The 21,468-nt window shown below is 35.6% G+C and overlaps 1 protein-coding gene across 1 annotated transcript in view; it reads right to left on the bottom strand.

Annotated features, from left to right (window-relative positions):
* The window catches only part of LOC145291907 (solute carrier family 15 member 1-like), a 166,290-nt gene extending 147,240 nt beyond the window's left edge, over window positions 1-19,050 (bottom strand). Inside the window, exons 1-2 of the mRNA XM_080137738.1 lie at window positions 18,742-19,050; window positions 16,007-16,458 (exon numbers count right to left, since the gene is read on the bottom strand). Coding sequence (XP_079993864.1) covers window positions 16,007-16,130 — 124 coding nt within the window. The 5' untranslated portion in view covers window positions 16,131-16,458; window positions 18,742-19,050. The remainder of the gene's footprint in view (window positions 1-16,006; window positions 16,459-18,741) is intronic.
* Window positions 19,051-21,468: the final 2,418 nt, after the last annotated feature.

The following is a 21,468-nucleotide window of genomic DNA, read 5'->3' as shown; positions in this document are numbered from 1 at the left end:
TATAGATTTTTGCTGCTATAGGAAGCAACAAAATACCACGATAATTCGCTGGTAGTGTCAAATCACCCATTTTAGGAATGGGAATGATTTGCGATCATAGCCAGATGGTTGGTGAAACGTGACTGGTCTACACACAGTTACGCAGGTCAAGAAGTTATTGATGAAAGATAGGGTCCTTCCACAAGATGGCTAGAATCTGATCTGAACCAAGAGCTTTGTTCATTGTTTTCTTTAGAACACATTATAACTCTGCAATAGTGTACTCTCTTGTTGGTATGTTCAAAGTACTACTAATTTGAACTTTGAAAGACAAAAACAACCTTGATAAATAGGTGCCTCACAAATTGAATGACAATCAAAAGAAATGCCATTATTAAAAATGTTATTTTCCCTTCTTTTACACAACAAGAAGGGCCCGTTTCTTGACCGGATTGTGACTTGCAAAGAAAAGTGAGGTTTTTATGACAACCAGTGATACTCAGCTCAGTGATTAGACACTGATAAAGCTCCACAACACTTTCTGAAGCCAGAGTTGCACCAAAAGAAGGTCATACTGACGGTTCGGTGGTCTGCAACTCTCTCATCTGTTACAGTTTTTGAATGAAGGCGAAACCATTACAGCAGAGAAGTACTGTCGACAAATGGATGAAATGCATCAGAAACTTCGACAACAACACCCAAAATTAGTCAACAGAAAAAGCCCAATTCTCCTCCACAACAATGCCTGACTATACGTTGCTAAACCGACCCTGCAGAAGTTGAACAAATTGGGCTACAAAACTCTGCCTCATCCACCATACTTTCCAGACCTCTCACTTACTGACTACCACTTTTTCAAGCATCTCAACAACTTTCTGCATGAGAAATGCTTCAAAAACCTGTGATATCCAAAACACCTTCGGTAACTTGATCACCACCAGTACGCAAGATTTTTACGTCACTGGCATAAATACTTGCTTTGCATTGGCAAAACTGTTAATTCTGATGGTGCTTATTTTGAACAATAAATTTTTGTTTGAACGGAGATATGTTCATCTGAATTTAAAAGTTAAAAATCACAAGAACTTTCTTGTCAACCGGATATAATTTTGTTTGTTAAAGTAATCTTTATAAGTCCAAAATAGATCAGTTGGTAGTTTGAAGATCTCAAAGTTTCTACTTTTGATTTCTGGTCATGGCATTCGTTTTATTTGTTGAGAATTTATTATGTATGCAATATTTCCCATTTCTAAAAGTAACTAAAATCTGATATTTCAAAATTAGACAAATTCTGAAATGTATTTATTACTTCGAAAAAAAAAGTTGTGACTGACAGGCAGACAAAATCTCTTTTTATATAAGATTGCAATTAATAGTCTTAACATGTGCATACTTTAGAAATCTTTCTTGAATAAAAATTTGTTTTATATGATTTCTTTATATAGCTGAAATCTATACAGGCAATCTTATTCACCCATATCCTTGAGTGACGTTTGGCCTTGGTAAATAGTGATTCTTTAGTAATATATAAAATATTTTACCCCTCCTATTTTATCCTTATATGTTGTACCTACTTTTAATTAATTATTATTAGTCACCATTTTATACTATTCCTTAATTCTCATTTTATATCTGAATGTCATTAAGCCAGTTTTTCTATATTTACATTTTGTATAATTCTGCCCTTTCTCTTCTGATAAGAAGCATTTCGCTTCGAAATACCATGGCTTAAAGAAGTTTTTTTCCTTAATTTTCCCCTTAACTTTTCCTTATTCTTCTGATGATATAATGAAGTTATATATGACTTATATTCCTTATCTTTCATTGCAATAATATATATAAGATCTTAAGCACCAATGCTTTTTTTTTTTGTATTTTTAAATTATTTTCAAAATTAAAGAATTATTCTGAACATGAAATTTCGACTTGTATCAATGTGAGGTGTAAAATATTTAAACATTTCCTCATAAAAGGATGAAAACTATGATTTAATCCAGGATTATCGGGAATTAAATAATCACAGCAAGTAATGAACAGGCTTTCATGAAACAGATTTGGTTTTAACTTTCTTTTTTAAATCCGTGATAAAAATCGATCAAACTTAAGTAGACATTCAATTCTACTCATATCTATTATTAACAGAGATTTGGTATCTATCTGAATCCTACTCAGACGAATGTATTATTTTTCAACACATAATTAAAAGGGTGATGAGTAGTGTAGTATCAGTTTTGTTATCATGAGACAACCTCCCATTATTACCCCCTCATTGGGGGAAGGGTAGCATAGTATATGTTTGTTTGTCAAAATACTATCCTCCCAGGCTAACAAAAATATGCAACCGAATGGAGCATATTTTTCCTCATGCATTCAATGTAAGCACATTAGTGTTCTTTGCTTACAAAGGAGAAAGCAGCAGCATGGAGGTGATGATGGCTCAGTGGTTAACGATATGGAATGACAATCCGGGTGTGCATGGTAGGGGCAGTGGCACCATAGTGATGTGAGAACTATGTCATCTGGAACTCAAGTTACTGGAAGAGTGATTCATGGCAGGCAAGTCTAGCATGGAGTGGTATTATGTCCACAACTCAGCTAACAGGAGTCTAGTGAAATTCCAGAAAGAGTCAGTATCAGGATCTGTCCATCTTTGGTCGTCCCTGCTTCTGGGTGTGACAAGCAAGGACATGTTGAGTGCAGAATTGCAAATTCATAAAATGAGGACAATAACAGTGTTGCTTCTGTACATGTACAAACACTACTCCTTTGTATGTTCAGGGCCAAACCTACTGACTTTAAATACAACCACTGAGACTTGCTGCTCTCTGTATTGGGGATAGACCAGAAACCTTGTGGATCTAACATATAGATGCAACCAATGAAGAGGATTTCATGCAGACCAGATAATCTGGACGCATTATCTTTCTGAGACCCAATCTTTGTGGGCTCCACACTGAAACAATTACAACAGAGCTTACATGCATGACATTAATGATGCATTTTAGTTTGGTACAACTGTATCACACACACATAGCATACAACTGATATCTACAGAATGTGTCACAGTCTGTGTTTTCTCTTGTATTGTTTATTTTTTTATATGTGTGAACCAGTGCTCACCCCCTTGGCAATTACCAATGTGAGAGATGACAACACAGCCAGAACCAGGATAATAGAAGATGAAAAAGAAGAAAACAATGTTATACAGCATTGGGGTGATGATATGCATAAATTATATAACACTGAAGTAGCAGTAGCAACTGTGTAAGTGATAAGTAATCACTGTGTGTTTATTTCATGTGTATGTATATGTGCAAGCTTTATGTTTACGCTTCGAATCTAATAAGTAGCAGTGCCCAAAATACTTTATCTTGTTTTCAGTTTCAACAAAATAATGAATTCATATCCACCTCACATTTTTACTTCACTTGATCTAAAAACCACATCTTGCTTCCACAAATAATTCTACAATGAATAACTTAAACGTTAGGCTTAGTAACTTTACAAAGAATATGAGAGACGTTCACCGATATAATAGGGACACTATAAAAAAAAATACTGCTTTTTTTTTAAAGGGAACTTTGGCTCAAACTGGATCTATTTGGTACACATTTCGGATATAATAAGTACAATCCCCCACAAACTAACCCAGTAACACTAACCATGCGGGGTCGCAGAAATACCTGGATTAGAACCTAGGCGCGGAGAAAACCCTCTCAGGGCTGACGGACCCAGTAGGTCTTCCCAGATCATCCGTCTAGGAGAAGGAAAACTCTGAAACTAAACCAAACGCGAGAGACGCCTCTTCAGTCTTGGATGACAACCTTCCTAGAGCTGGTGACTCAAACAAATTCACCGGTTTGCAAACCTAAATTGCTTAAGGAGTAGATAGGCTCTGTCTATCGCCCGGCTTCCATACTCCTTCTTTGCCTATTGGTTAAGCGCAGATACACTATCTTGGTGATTCGACAGAAACACCCAGCGGTAGATCTTGTTTCCTGGCTAGGGCAACGAACGCCGTTTTTCCCCATTCCCAGCACGCCCCACCCCTAAAACTGAACATTTGGGAGTGCTTGAGTATAAGATATGCCTGAGCAATTAGATTGGGTTGACCTTCTTCTAATGGGTTGAGGGTACCGGATTGACAGTTCCTGGCTGCTGTTCCCGACTGGTAGTACAGGTGCCCTAACTCTTTGGTAGCACTTAGAGCGGCTGCTCCATCAACAGTTGAATAATATCGGGTTGTTTGTAGTGCCATGACGCGCATGGAAAGGGACCCTGCACTCATCCCCGGTGGGCTTTCCTGAGGCCACAATCCTAATTGGAGAAAGGTCAGCTGATGGTCTACTTGTGATGCATGTCTGAAGCTCTGCATAACCTCTTGTTTAGCTCCCCCTTACCGAAACTCTTAAAAAAAAATATGACGACAGTACAATCTAAAAATAAGCTTAAACCAGGATTAGGGACAAACAAATTCAACTTGCCTCCTCCCTTGAGGCTCTCATTCACAAATATTCGTGGGCTTAGAACTAACTTAGCTGATGTTGAAGCATTTCTCTTAACAAATACCCCGGATATCTTAGCACTAAGTGAGACTAACCTACACTCCTCCATTCCCTCTAACCACTTTAACATGCCTGGATATCTCCCACTCTGCCGTAAGGACTCTGACAGACATATGCACGGACTTGGAGTTTACATTCGTAATACCCTTCCCTTGACTAGAGAAACAAACCTAGAAACAGATGATCAAGCCTTTATGTGCTTTAGACTAAACATGCAACACAATATTAGCTACTATTATTTTCTCTACCGCTCTCTCTTGACTCAGGACTGCTCCATAATAAACAAAGTATCTGACAGCATAGACACGGCACTGTCCCTCGACACTAGCGCACAAATACATGTATTTGGTGACTTTAATGTCCACCACAAAAACTGGCTTGGATTCTCTACTCACACAGATGCAGCGGGCAGCACAACCCATAGCTTCACTATATCTCACTCCCTATCACAAATTGTTACGTTTCCAACCTGTTTCCCTGACCAGGAAGAACAACACGCATCACTTCTAGATCTGTTTTTGACCACAGTTCCCGATGACTGCATAACGAAGGCCCACAGCCCACTCGGGAACGCTGATCATGCAGTGATAATGGTTGAAATCGCCCTAAACTCTAGACCCAAAACTGAAGAGCCAGTGCTCAAAACAACGAGATATTATAATAAGGCTGACTGGGAAGCCATCAGGGAACTAATTAGAGATGCTCCATGGAAAAATATTTTCTCTCTCCCTGCTGAACAATGTGCAAACGAGACCACTGACTGGTTCAAAACTGCAATCGAAGCGCATGTTCCCATGCGGAAATTTTATAGTAAGCCCCACTCTCCCCAATGGTTTACGTCAACTTGTGCAACTGCCATTGCTCAAAAGCAGCATGCATGCCATAGGTTTAACCGACATAAGTCCAGTTCAAACAGACTGAAGTATATAGAAGTTAGAAATAACGTTAAGAAAGAAATAGCGACAGCTAAGAGAGAATTTACGGAAACCACTAAAAAGCGCATCGAAGCACAAAAACTAGGAACTCGAGACTTCTGGAAAATCTACAACAGTGTAGTAAATAATGGGCAATCAACAATTCCCCCACTAATCAACAATCACGAGGTTGTCTCCTCAGCAACCGACAAGGCTAACATGCTTGCCAGTCGGTTTGCCTCAAACTCCACACTGGACCCTTCCAACCACCCCCTACCTGACTTTCCTATGCGGACAGACGCCACACTAGACGATCTGAAAACCACCCCTGCTCAGGTGCATGCTATCATAAAAAACCTTGACACCTCAAAAGCATGTGGACCCGATCTTATCCCAGCTGTGCTATTAAAAACGTGCTCAGCCGAAGTAGCTCCAGTTCTCTCCAAGCTCTACAACAAATGCCTTAATGAAGCTTGCTTTCCGGGCTGTTGGAAAACTGCTTCTGTTGTACCAGTATTCAAGAATTCTGGCGAAAGGACAGACCCATCAAATTATCGCCCCATTAGCCTTCTCCCACTTTTTGCCAAAATATTTGAGACCATAATTAACCATGCTCTAGTCCATCATCTTACAGATGCTAAACTACTGACTGACAAACAATATGGATTTAGACAAGCCCATTCCACAGCAGACATCCTAACTGTGATCTCTGAACGTATATACCATTCACTGGACAAAGCGGGGGAGGGCAGAGCTGTAGCTCTAGATATATCTAAGGCTTTTGACAGGGTATGGCATGAGGGTCTCCTCAGTAAAATCAGATCATACGGTATCACTGGTAGAATACTTAACATAATTAAATCCTTCTTAGATAAGAGAAAAATCCAGGTTGTCCTCGACGGTCGTACATCTAAACAATATGATATAAATGCGGGGGTGCCCCAGGGTTCTATCCTTGGACCTCTATTGTTCCTGATATTCATAAATGACCTCCCCGACAACATTGCCTCTGAGATGGGTATATATGCTGATGACACTACACTCTATGGCAGGCACGACAGGAAGACAAATGAACATATATCTAAAGTAATGGCAGAAACACTAGAGGACCTCCAATCTGTAGTGGAATGGGGACAAAAGTGGTTGGTCGCGTTCAATGCTGCCAAGACTAAACTAGTTTCATTCAATAATTACAAGAAACTCTCTCTACCACCTATAGCAATGGCCAACGACTCTTTATCTGAGAGTACATCTTTCAAACTCCTTGGCCTAACGTTCACAGGAAACATGAGTTGGAACAATTACATTGAAGGCATTGCCAGGGCCGCTGCAAGAAAGGTGGGCTCTCTCTACCGTGCTAGAAAACTACTAACACCCGAAAGTATCCTGTACCTCTATAAGGCCACCATTCACCCATGTATGGAGTATTGCTGCCACATCTGGGCTGGTGCATCTGCTACTAGTCTCTCGCTCCTTGACAAGGTTCAAAAGAGAGTCGCAAACCTGATAGGCCCTGAACTGGCATCTAAGCTTCAGCCTCTGTCCCATCGACGAAATGTTGCATCCCTCTGCCTTTTCTACAAGTATTTTAGTGGTGAATGCTCTGACGAACTGCAATCACTTGTGCCCCCACGATGTGAGCACCCTTGACAAACCCGACAGGCTGCTAAATCCCACCCCCACACTGTAGAGATCCCTAGATGTAAAAGATCTTTTTACTCCAATAGTTTCTTCCCCAGAACCGCTAGACTCTGGAATTCCATTCCAGGTCCCTGCTTCCCCAACAGTACTGACGTGCAGAAGTTCAAGTGTAACGTGAACCGACACCTTGCTGCCCAAATCCTTACATAGTACCCCAGTAGTTGTTGCCCCTGATAGTAGCCCCCTACACCAAAGTGGCAATTTGCCTTGTTTGGGGTGAAAATGTAATAAAAAAAAAAAAAAAAAAAAAAAAATATAATATAGAGAATTTACTCTATAATAATAAATATGAAATCTGTAAACATTAAAATATCATACTTCAGCATATTTTATGACTGGACAATGCTGGACGGCCTACTAGTGAACGTTTAAATTTAAAATGTAGCCAGAAATAACTTTATATTTCAAAATTATTTCTGAATTTCACATAGCCATAGAGAAATCATGACTACCATATTTTTTTTAGCCCAAGAAAAGAGAATGTCCGTGCGTGATTCTGAGGCTCTCCAATTTTTTTCTTTTTTAAACCAAATCTATTGATTATTAAATTGTACCCAATATATAGTAGTGATAAAAAAAGTTTAAAAAAAAATGAAGATATGACTTGGGAGCAATCAGCTAGAATAAAAAATAAAACATGTAACGCTGCAGCACTATTCGCTATTGTATGAACTAAATTCATATGCATATATAAACTTTAAAAATAATGTTAAAAGTATAAATGTATATTTGTACATGTGTAGAAGTAACATGCTTAGTTGACTTACACCTACCAAGTTTCAATTTTTTTCTAATTTTGCTCCCTTAGCAGCTATTTCTACTGGCTAAAAACCAACTGCATTTGTTCCACACGTCTAAATCCCCTATATATCAAGTTTCAAGCCTGTAGGCCAAAAACTGACAGCAGTTTGGTAGAGACTATTTTATACACAGACAGACAAGGTCACTTTTATATATATATATATATATATATATATATATATATATATATATATATATATATATATATTGGGTTGAGCATATTGGGAAGTGATATACAAACTGCCATTAGCGCATTAAGCGATGCTCTTTGTGTAAACAAATCAAGCGGAGGCATTTAGACGAAATCAAAACATTGTTAATTAATTACCCTCACAGCAGCAGCCTTGGTGAGAAGTCTTGACTGTCATTTGGGCGGTCGGCTTTCGATCCTGGCTTTGAGGCAGTTGCCTGTCTAGCCGCACTGATGAGCTGTGAACCAGCGAAACAGTACTGTATGTGGATGACATATATATATATATATATATATATATATATATATATATACAGTGAGAGAGAGAGAGAGAGAGAGAGAGAGAGATGTTAAATAGTAGAGTTCAATTGTGCTCATAAATTCAGGTAAAAACAGTATTTTTGGGGTGCATCACTATTCAAGCAAAACCTCAATTATTTTTTTCTTCTTTATTTTAAGTGTTTATTGGCTAAATTAACACGCAGCAACAACAATCTCTAAATCATTTGAGATTTGCTTGACTTAAATGCTTGGTACAAAAAAAAATTGAGATGACAAGACTTGACAAATCAGACCATAAGAGAAAAGAGAATTCCAAACAATAAGGAACTTAGTACAATTGTGAACTGTTACAAAGATAAAGCGGAAGCTCTAAATAAAAATAATTACAGAGGCTTAAAATTGATGGATCAGATCCTACAAGTAATTGAGAAAATAATTAAGCACTAAATAAGTCTGATAAGCATAGATGAAATTCAGTTTGTTTTTATGTCTGGGCAAAGTACCATTAATGCTTTATTTATCCTGATAAAAATACAAGAGAAGTTGCTTGGTAGGAAAATAACTTGTATCTTGATTTTGCGGATCTAGAGGACACTTTTAATAGAGTGCCTCTTAGTAGAAAGTAAGTTAAAAGCTTATTAGTGAGTAGCTCACCTAGGAGAAGGTAACACTGATTTGAAACCTCTTCTGCCTTGCAGGATTATTCCATCAGGGGATAAGCTAAGGGAGTAAACCCCAACAGAAAATCTGGAGTCCTCAAGGCAGCCTAACTTTATATTATTACCGGCAACTTCTGTGGTGCAGTTAGAGCCAAGCTATATCAACTGTCTTTCCTTGAATCCTCTGGCTTCACAGAGAGAAGGGAGACTGCTGCACGGACAACAGCTATCCTCTCATGTTGCCCTGCCCAGGCTATGTAGCCCTACTGCTACATTATACTCTCCTAAGATGGACGATTGTCAATAAGTGGTGGGTGAATTAAAATTTCGCCTTTTTTTTGTTTTTTGTTTAATTTTCTCTCTCTGGTATGGAAGTAGATACCAGTGGGCAGGAGCCTGCCCAAAAGGTCATGGCTTTTCTGTATGTTTTTTTTTTTTAAAGGATTTTCGAACACTGTGTTTAGTGAAAGAGTCAAATGCACCTTTGTAGTTTTGGTTTGGCAATTACAGTTTTATTTTTGTTCTTGTTTTTGGTTGACTCTCATATCTCTGCCGTTTCATAACATGTATTGTGAACATATAAATTGTGTATAATTCATGTAATATGACAGTATGACTTTTGTTTTATGATTTATGTAATAAAAAAAAGTTGAACATGGGAGGCGTGTGATACTATGAACCTCCCCAAGAGTATTAGAGGAAAACTAAAATAAAAACAAATAGTTCATTAGCAGAACAAAATTACAGGAAGTGATCAGTTTATAATAATCATGAGAGTATCATTTTTGCTTATCGGTCAATCTGAGACAATGACAAGATTTTTAGGATTTCTGATCCCAGTCAATAAATTTAAGAATTAGAGTTTGTTTAAGACAGTTGATAGTAGGTTGTGACTTGAAGCATAGCTTTACCCATCGATAGTGATGGTCTCGACAGATAACTAAGACGTGGAAGTTAGCTGTAAGAGTATAGTTTTCCACAACGGTACCACACACACAGAGTACAACTGATACCTACAGAATGTGTTAGAGTTTGTGTTTTTTCTTGTTTCTTTTATATTATTTTTTCATACTTTTGAACTAGTTCTCGTCCCCTCAGCAGTCACCAATGTGAGAGACAATAACACAGCCAGAATGAGAACTAGAAGAATAAAAGATGAAAGAGAAGAAAACCACGGCATACACATCAGGATGACGACTGTTAAGAGAAGGTGGGGACCACATGGCTTTACACCAAAAAAAGAGGTTATCTGGTGGGTTTCGCATAAATTAGTAACAAATGAGTGTTTAGTGAGGTTGTTCAAGCAATATACAGAAATACTCAAAGTGATGTTAGAATAAACAGCACATTTAGTAAAAGCTTTAAATGTTGAAGTAGGAATAGATCAGGATCATGTCTTTGTTTTTTAAGTGAGTCTTAGAAGCATCATCCAGCAAATTCTGTACAGGTTGTCCAGGAGAGATGTTGAATGCTGATGATTTAATACTTGCCTATGAAATAATGGAAGGTCTACTTTTTTAATTAAAAAAACTTGGAGGAAGCTATGGAAAATAAAGGTTTGAGAGTGGATGCCACCAAGACTAAAGTGATGATTAGTGGTTGTAATGTTTAAAATCTCTCAAAAAGAAAGTTCTTATGCTCAGTTTGTGATAAGAGAGAAGAGTGCAATTGAATTTTCTGTGATAAATACAAGCATAGGGTACATAAGAAATGCAGTGAAATTATTGGTAGGTTAAGAGAGGATAACCAGCTTGTGTGTAAGATGTGTAAAACAACCAAGATAAATAAGAACTTAGATATGGAGAAAATATGTGGAGGGCAAAGTTATTGAAGGAGCTCATACCATTGGAGCACAGCATGCGTTAGATTGTTAGCGACCGGAAAACACAGGAAACAATAATCGAAGATTATTATAAATTTATGAATTCAGAAATTATATTTCGTAAATGATATTTTAGGAATAGCGAAATTTTGGTTGTTATTGTCATTGGAGTCAAAATCAGGGATATTGTTAATAGTTAAAGTTGAGGTTAATAAAACAATTCTGTAAGGAATACGAACACATCTATGGACCAAGTCAGCTGGCAACAACGTGAATTGATATTCACATGTTTGTGAGAGTGATGAGTGATATCATAGGAATGAAGATAATGTAATATATAGTTAAATTTTTGGGAGTTGAGATCAAAGAGAGAGGATCACTTTGAAACGCTGAAAGTGGCATCAAGGGTAATCTTCATGATGTAATAGTGTGGCATTTGTGGTTCTGAAAAAGTATTCCGCTCATGAATAATAAATGTATGTATGTTTGTCTTTTAAAGCCAGGTACGTAATTCTGTCGTCATCACCAACACAACATTGTCCTCCCTCTCATATATATGCTCCACATCATAAACACCCACTCTTAAGTATAAAATGTAATGACACAAACAGCCTTCATCCGACATATACATGCATATTGGTCTTATACATTATCTTAGTCTTCTCTTCTATGCTTTTCCTGGCACGTAACATCTAGTTTCCCTTCTGTGCTCCCCGTATGCAACAGATGGAACAGATGCTAACGTGATTGCAAAAGTTAGGAGTAGATGGAGTAAGCTCAGGGAACTTCTGCCATTACTTATCAGTAGAACGTTACTTCTGTCAACCAACTTAAGAATCTATTAGGTATGTGTATGCAGTGTGATGATATATGGAAGCGAAACCTGACCAACGAGAGTTGGGAGACATGAATTGTATTGAGAGAAATGATATAAGAATGATGCAATTGATGTGTAATAGGAATCTTAAGGACAGGCTCAGATCTGATGAGCTGAAAGGAAGATTAAATCTGGATAAGGAAAAGAGGATAAATAAACGTTTGGCCAGAGATAGTTTACTTTGGAAGACAATTTTTTAAGCCATCTAACACATGACAGCATGTAAAACAGCCATTAAACCGAATATGATGATGAATGATGGCAGTATAGGAAAGATGTGTACAAAACAGGAGGCTTATATTCTATAGTTGAAAATGCATGAAAGTTCATCAGTAGATGTAGAACAATTTTATAATTCATCTAGTATTTTTGTTCAAAAAAAAAAAAGAAAAAAAATTCATAAAACCATTCTTAACCTAAGGAGGTCGGAGTTAATTCTTAAATTTAAGTTTGAGTTATGTCCCTTGGCCACTGATCTTGGCCACTGATGGCTGAAAATGGCCATCAAGAGATTTAAAGCCAGTGTGTTTTTTTGTTTTTTTTTGAATACTGAATGGATTGAGCAGTTTTTGATGTACTATTTTTTTCTAAAACCTAACATTTAAGTCCATAAAAGTTATTGTGCTATTTAAAATTTTGCTTTTTTATGAGCAGTTTAACATACTAGAGTGAAACTGGAGAATCACAGCAAAATCTTTCTAGATGAAGGAAAATTTTGTACTTTTTTCTTTTATTGAGCTCTAAATTTTCCCTCACATTAACAAGTGACTGTTTCTTACTCTGCAGTCATGTGTAGGTCAATAAATAATGGAGTTGTTTTAGGAGATTGGATTTACTTTCGGCAGTCTTGTCATTTTTACTTCTCTTATTTTGTTCTTTAGTTTTCATATTCCATAAGCAATGTTTCATACAAAGGTGAAAGAATTGCTGTTTTCTGAGTTAGAATTTATCCATCTGACACTTATCATTGGCTAGTTTTTGATCTTGAAGTATTTTTTTAGCTCCTTACATAAAGTGGCGTCATGTGTTGTCTGGAGGGATTTCCATTTAAAAAACAAAAAATCCTGGCATATGTTGCAAAATTGGATATAATCTCAATTACAAACAGTCACAAATCAAATCTCCTTCACCTTTTGAATAACAGTCACAACAACCCATACGTGTTGTTCAGTGTTCACAGCTGTTAATGCCTTTTTGTTGTTGTGGGTTTCATTTATAGAGACCAGATTCAGATTTATTCAGAATGGATTTAAAAAATTTTATTTCTTAGAGTCTTACAGAAAAAGATAAAATGGAGCAATACAAAATGATTAAAGTTTAAAAAAAAAACACATTTTTGAAAGTGAAAGAAAGCATGATGAGAATTTATTTAAAAAGAAATGCTATATCAATAATATTATAAACAAAGATTTGTTGGTAAAAAATTATATTCATGCCAAGCACAATTTTTAGTCATTTTCCCCAAAAATTGGCGCATGTATATTAAAAAAAAAGACTGAGGAATGCATTTCAATTAAAGAAGAAACAAATCTTAATCCTTTGTCTTTTGGCTACGATCAAAGTCTTTTTTATTTTTAACATATTGAGCATATTTTACCGAGTAAATGTGGTATTGTGGTGACTGCAATGATGCTAGCTAAAAGTAGAATAGACAGTGTAAGATAGTGTTTTCCACAGTTCTGATTACATTGTGCCTATTTTTTTTACAATTGTATTTTATGCAAAGAAATATTTCAAAGTGTAGCTTTGTATCCGTTCTGCCCTCAGTGAAGGAGAAATTTTTCAGAACGGAAGCAATTTTTTTGTCCCAATCCAAAGTCCTCTTTTGAGGTAATTGGATTCCCCCAACATTTAAAAGAGACCCTGTGGTGTATATATCAGGTTAAAGATAATTCAAAAAAAATATATATATATATATATATATATATATATATATATATATATACATACACACACACATCGGGTTAATACCAGTATATATATATATATATATATATATATATATATATATATACACACACACACCGGGTTAATACCGGTATATATATATATACACACACACACACCGGGTTAATACCGGTATATATATATATATATATATATATATATATATATATATACACACCGGGTTAATACCGGTATATATATATATATATATATATACACACACACCGGGTTAATACCGGTATATGTGTGTGTGTGTGTGTGTATATATATATATATATATATATATGTGTATATATATATATATACACTCCGGATTAATACCGTTATATGTGTATATACACACACACCAGGTTAATACCGGTATATATACATACACACACACACACCGGGTTAATACCGGTATATATACATACACACACACACCGGGTTAATACCGGTATATATATATATATATATATATATATACCGGGTTAAAGGTATTCAAGATTGATACCTAATGAATTTAACAAGTTTCTTAAGAGTTCTCAATAAAAGAAAAGCAAGCTATATTTTTATTAATATTAGCAAACATGGTCGTGACACTGGACATGCTAATGTTTCGGCCAAATGGGTGATAAAAAACAGAAGTCCTCGTCAGGCAACTTAACAAATGGTTGTTTTTACAGAAGGAATCAATCCTCAAAAAACATTTTTTTTTTTTGAGTACCGATTTCTTCTGTGGAAAGCAACCATTTATTCTGACAAGGACTTCTGGTTTTAACCGATTATTTATCCAAAACATTAGCATGTATTAAGCTTTTGAAACAATTTTCAAAGTCCTTATTTCGCAGAGTTTCAAAGAATGAAAGAAAGCATTCTTTGAAACTCAGGGGAATAAGGACTTTGAAAATTGTTTTCGGGAGTATTCTGTCGAATAATAAATTTAATTGTAAGTTTTAATTTACAATTTTAATTTCTTTTCTCTTATAACAAGCTCTACTCTCTATTGTGTGTGTATTGAGCATTTTTATTTGGTTGAGAATAATATATCAATATATAAATACTGATAAATACTAATATTAGATTGAAGTTTACCCTTGCTTGTATCAGGTAAACACATTCCCTTTTTTTTTTTTTTTTTTTACATGGAGTTCACCACTTATCAAGGCCCAATGGCCACTCAGGGATAAGGGTTATTGTGTGTACAGTAATCAAAGGGATAGTGTAGTAATGGTATTGGAGAATTGGTAAGGTGTCATTACTTGGGGGGGGGGTCGGTTCATCAGGAATTTGTTTGTGTTGGACTTGAAGACATCCAGGTTGAAGTCGGGAGGGAAACAGGCAAGCGGAACAGAGTTCCACAGGCGTGCAGTTCTAAGAAAGAAGCTTTGTTCATGGTATCTACGTTTTGATTTAGGCACAGATAGGGAGTGGGGAAAATTATTGACGGTGGTTTCAGCTAGTCGGGTGTTTTTTGAGAAAGATTGGCGAGGGGGGACCAGAGAATGGAGCTCAGACGAGCACCTGCCATGGAAATAACGATAGAACAATGACAGGCTCGCTATGTCTCTTCTGTGGGAAAGAGGTTGCAGGGTAGAGAAAAGGGCATCCCCCACCAAGCCACGGAGTCTATTTTGTACTCCGTCAAGGCAGGATGGCTGTTTTTTGCAGCCCCCGCCCAGATGTGGCAGCAGTACTCCATCTTTGGATGTACTTGGCTCTTATATAGATAGAGAATTGCATCATTAGTGAGATATCTTCTGGAGCGGTAGAAGGATCCCACCATTTTCCCAGCGAACTTGGCCACAGACTTGATATATGTTCCATTTAAGATCAGGTGTAAAGGTTAGACCCAGGAGCTTATCAAATCCTGGGGCCTCCCTGAGACAAGAGCCATCCATTTCAATTGATGCCAGATGGGGATCAGAGCGTTTATGATGTAGAGATAGGAGCTTGGTCTTAGATGCATTAAAGGTAACCAGCCACCTCTTTCCCCACTGTACCACGCACTCAAGATCAGAGGAGAGAGAATCAGAGAGAACATCATCATTTACGGCCTTTGATGTGTTGCCATAGATGGTCGTGTCATCAGCATAGATGTCAACGAAAGATTTTAGTATGTGTTTTGGGAGATCATTAATGTAGATCAGGAAGAGAGTTGGGCCCAGTATGGATCATTCCTTTTGCCATTTTTATTTCTTTCTTATACACACACACACACACACACACACACACACACACACACACACACACACACACATAACAAAATAATAATAATAATAATACTTACCCATTTTGGACGGGTCGGAAGCACTGGCCACCAATTTGACCGCATGTTTTTCATTTGGCCCTCCAGTTGCTCCGTAATTGGCAGGAGCAGCAGCAGCACCGTTAGTATCCATATGTACATTCATTTTTTTTTCTTTAAGTCGAACTCAGTTAAGTAAAAAACTAAAGGAGCGCTGTTAATATATATACATATAAAATCTTCGCTTTTCTAACCAACAAACGCGACGATGGAATAATAAAGATGTTAAATGGTTTTATCATCCACTATTTGTGTACGGAATAAAGTACTTACTCTCCATTATTGAAGATAATTGGAGCCGATCACCCTACTCACAAAAAAGTGATTTATCGATAGAAAATAGCAATTCTTTTTTTATTTTTGCAGGTTTTGCTTAAACCATAATCGTGTACTGATTTGTCCAAAAACAATTCCTTGGATATGCAGACGAATCCCTGGAAAAAAAAAAAAAAAAAAAAAAAAAAAAAACAGTTTCATTAATTCTTGTTGCGAGCGTAAATTACGGAAAGAGACATATTTTAATTTTATATTTCTTTGGGATTAGTTTACATTTAAAGCCATTTCCTTTTAAACTGTTGGAATCGACCAAATGCAAAGGTACATTAAAAAAAAAAAAAAAAATGATTGTGTTAAAAAAAGTCCGAAAACGTAAATAATGATTCAGTTTAGAGCACCACAGCACTCAGTAGCACTAGCAGTAATAATAGAGTACGAAATCAATAATGAGAAGAAAAAAGGAGGTAAATACGGGAGAATTTGAAACGATAGGTTAAGTTTTAAGTGAACAAAAGGGCGAATAAACGTGTTATATTGTCAACAAACTTCTAATAAATACGAAGAAGAGAGGAAAAAAATGAGACGATATCAAATCATATAATAAAGTGTGTCGAATGATGCGCAGGCGTCTCAGTTTCACAATTTACAAATGAATGAATTTTGCTTCTTTTTTTTTTTTTTTTTTTGTCGCTTCATTTGAAAAGAAGCAGCAGCCGCCCGCCGTTGTTATTGAACCACAAGTGAGGTTTCAAAAAGTGGTATTTCTCTTTTCATTGAAAGGTCACCACCCACTTATCAAGGCTACAAGCCACTCGATGACAAAGATTAATGAGATGGAATGATAGCTAGTTGAAAAGTGAAGAACCTCAATGAGACGATTGATGCATGCAATAGAATGCACATTGTCTGGGCGCGGGCACACGACGAGTCGTGCGTGCGGCCGCCGCGGCGCCGCACGAGTGCACGACGACTGATAAGAAAATAAACTTAGTTACCTTATTTTGGGGTTCTTGTTTAAAATTTTACCTTAAAAAACATACAGAAAAATCTTTACGATGCAGGTATCCTTCACGGAGAGAAAATGTAATATTCCGAAAATAGAATAACTTAAGTAGTTATATATAAGAACACCGTTTTAGGCAATTTAAAGCAATTTTATGTGAAAGTAGTAGCATTACAAGGCTGATTTCGCAAGTTTTAATTATTTTGGACTTATCTACCCTCGTTTTTCTTCAAGATAGCGTCGCGAGGAAGTCCCTTTTTGCTTATTCATAAAATTTGACTTACTTCGTGAAAATAAAACTACTTGATCAACGTACGTAATTTTTGGAATATGACAAACAGATTAACAAGATTGATGGTGCTAATGCACTTACTGATCCGCGCTATTTTTTAAAGTTTTATGATGTTTTTTTTATTATTATTATTATTTATTAATTATTATTATTCAATTGTAAGGTTAAAGTACAAAATAGGTACAAAACACCCTCCCCTCCCATGTTAAGAATGGCTTTTTAAATAATAACGTTATTATTTCAGCACGGATCAATAAGTGCATGAGTACCAGATTGATTTTCTAATTTTATTAATTGAAATATATTTTAAAAATATTTCGTAGACGTGTACATTGTGCAAAGTAACATTGTTTTCCTTATATTTGAAAATTAGACATTAAAATCGAAGATATCCTCTATTTTGCGGTTGACAGTCGCAAACAGATTTTGACGAGGTTAGTTTTTTTTTTTTTTTCCAGAGAGGTATTGTTGTCTTCTGTCTAAAATGCCAACTGTTCCCAAATAGTCACTAACCACATCCAACCCAACGTTGCTTTATTTCGGTGATCTACCGAGAAATAAGTACCAGTATGTCAAGGTGTGATTTACCGTGATGATTTAATCCTCAAATTGCTTAGAAATGAAAGTAGATCCAGACAAGTAGAAATCAGATTTTTTATTTTGATTCCTTAAAAAAATTAAACATTATTGGAAATTACCAGTTTACTTTGATTTTTCATTCAAAAATAAATTTTGAATTATTCAAGATTATGTAAAAGGTACGTATGCAAAATAATACGGACCGTGCTATTTTTTTTTTTTTAGATAGGATTCTCAAGTTAAGTCCGGTTTTTAAGGTAACTTTTTATTATATTGTTAGGTGAAAAAAATACAGAATAGTTACCCCCCCCCAATCTTGCTTGGTTAAGACCGGGATTCTAAATAATAACGTTATTATTTCAGTACGGTCCGTATTCTGTATAAGTACCATGTAAAATAAGATTTCATGGCATCCTTTATTTATTAAATTGTTAGGTGAAAAAATACAAAATAATTACAAAACGCGGTGCCCATGTTAAGAACGGGTTTCTAAATAACATTATTATTTCAACGCGGCGGTCCCTATTTTGTATAAGTATCATGCAAAATAATATTTATTTCACTTACAGAAAAAGAAGTGAACAAGAAGCCAAGACGTGGATCCGAAACGGCGCTCTCTGCAGTACACTGACTCAAGAATCTTTTCCGAAATTCCTCCACAAAAAACACGTTTTTAAGAAAGAATAGCTTTGTTTATTTTTCCGAACAGACAGATTAGGATTCATTTTCTTAATGGATTGTTGTAGTCCCAACTTAAAAGCAGTAAAGCGTCACCATTTTGAGATGCAGTTTTTTTTTTTAGAAATCAGTGGTTATTCAAGTGGTACACTTTTCTTTCTTTTTTTTGAAACCCACAAGTCAGGCGATACGTTGATTGGCTGAAATCGGGGGTTGGCCCTTGACGTCATAAGAAACCAGCTGCATTTTAAGAATGTCTTCCACCGCCACTTGTTTGGCGAAGTCATTATTTTTTTTATGAAGATACTTTAAATTCTTAACGATATATATATATATATATATATATATATATATATATATATATATATATATATATATATATATATATATATATATATATATATATATATATATATATATATATATATATAAAAAATATATTTTAGTCATCGATATATATATATATATATATATATATATATATATTACAGGAATTGTAAGCGTCAACAGAATTAAAGGAATAAATTGTACGATGGTCAACATCATGAAATTTGGAATATAGACTTTTGTCAGTTATTTGTTATATGCTCTGTGATCACATGGAGCTTCTTAAATTAAGGATTTGTATATATAAAAAGTGAAATATAATTAAAAAAAAAATCATGTTTCCACAGCAATATATATATATATATATATATATATATATATCATGAGAGAGAGAGTAAAGTATCTCAATTAAGTTTATATTCAGTAAGATATTTTTAAAGTATATAAGTTTTAAATACACTTTCATAACATAAGAATGCTTGATTATTCAACGAAAGTTTATTTATTTTGTGAGTTCAAGTATTTCAAATCTGAAGTCATAAAAATGTCTTGTTTTCCTATAACCTCTATTTCTATTACTAATAGAGATTTTGTATCTGTCTGTTTGAAACCGAAATTATTGTACGTTTGTTTTTTATCCCAAGCCAGGCATATTGCAAATTGGACGTAAAGAGTTACCAATTGGGATCATGCCTAAAAGGGATTAAGTTGGGAGTTGAGCAGCAACATGTCTGTTCATGTTACATTTAGACTTCTGCATGTTAGTACAGTCAGGGAAGCAAAAAACAGGGAAGGGATTCCAAAATCTAGCTGTCTGAAGAAAGAAACTATCAGAGTAGAAGGCATTTGGGGACTTCAACAGTGGAGGGGAGGGTTGCTGCTTGTCAAGTTAGTCGGGAGTATGTACATCAAGGAGGCACAGGTGCATAAGTTTATCATAGCATGTTCCATTAAAGTTTTTATAAACAAGGTACATGGATAGGGTTGGAGCTTGGTTGATAGTGCAGGACCTATAAGATTTGAGATGAGACTCTTTTTGGACTCTATCCAAGAGGGAGAGACGAGTGATAGATGTACCAGCCCAAATGTGTCAATAATACCGCATGCATAGGCAAATGGTGGTTTTGTTAAATATAGGATATTCTCAGGGGTGAGTAATTTTCTTGCACAGTAAAAGGAGGCCATCTTCTTTGCAGCAGTCTTGGCAATGTCTTCCATGTATTTGTTACAATTCATGCTACCTGTGAATGTTAAGCCGAGAAATTTGAATGATGAGCTTTCAATACTCAATTCAGGGAGTGGGTAGTGTAGTATCAGTTCTGTTGTCATGAAGTTTTCCTTCAATGGGTAGTATGGAAAAGGAAGAAAAACCTGTAGCTTTTTAGGAAATTTTCAACGTTTCATCCCCATTTTCGGAGGACTTTTTTAAGAAATGATAGATGACTGAAAAATAAAACAAATATACCATGATGAGTAGAAAGGCCTTTGTCTCTTCCCCTTTAAAAAGTTAAATATTTATATATATATATATATATATATATATATATATATATATATATATATATATATATATATATATATATATATATATTTTAGTATTTTGTAGGGGGTAGTATACGTTCATTCCTAATGAGATTATCCTCTCAGGCATTATCGCCTCCTCCTCCTCCTCGTACTTTCAGGAAGGTTAGTGTAGTATTTGTTCTGGGATTATGTTACCATCTTCACAGGGATTGCATATTTTTATCACGAGGGAGTATTGTAGTATATCTATTGTTATCATGAGACTATCCTTCCAGGCATTACCTCTTCCTTGAAAGAATAGTTTAGAATCTGTTCTGTTGTTATGAGACCATCCTCCCAAGTATTACCTCCTTTTTTAGGGTAAGAAGTGGATAGCATTCGTCAATAAGAAATTGTCACAATCAAGACTTACAATATATATATATTATCAAAAATATTTTACCGGAGGGAGGATGAGCATATTTTTGCTAATTTTCATTATTTTCTAATTTTCAATAAATATTGATTTTCATTCAAAATACAAAAAAACATTTAAATTTCCAAATTGTGGAGATCGGGATTAATAATTTATAAAATCAGATTATTCAGACTACTATTGTCATCTTAGCTGTTATTTTCACGTTTTGACTGATGCAATCTCTAACTTTCTTCAGTTGCATCTTTTCAAGCTCTGGGAATCTTTATACCAGACTTGGGAGTTTGTATAGGTTTCTGCGTTTTGCATTCCTCAATTTTTAAAAATAAAGTTATTTTTCTAAAAAAAAC

This window comes from Euprymna scolopes, chromosome 13, assembly GCF_053919585.1.
Source record: "Euprymna scolopes isolate OS-2025 chromosome 13, ASM5391958v1, whole genome shotgun sequence".
NCBI classification, from domain to species: Eukaryota; Metazoa; Mollusca; class Cephalopoda; order Sepiida; family Sepiolidae; genus Euprymna; species Euprymna scolopes.
Note: the sequence above shows the minus strand (reverse complement) of the source record. Positions and strands in the feature narration are given on the sequence as shown.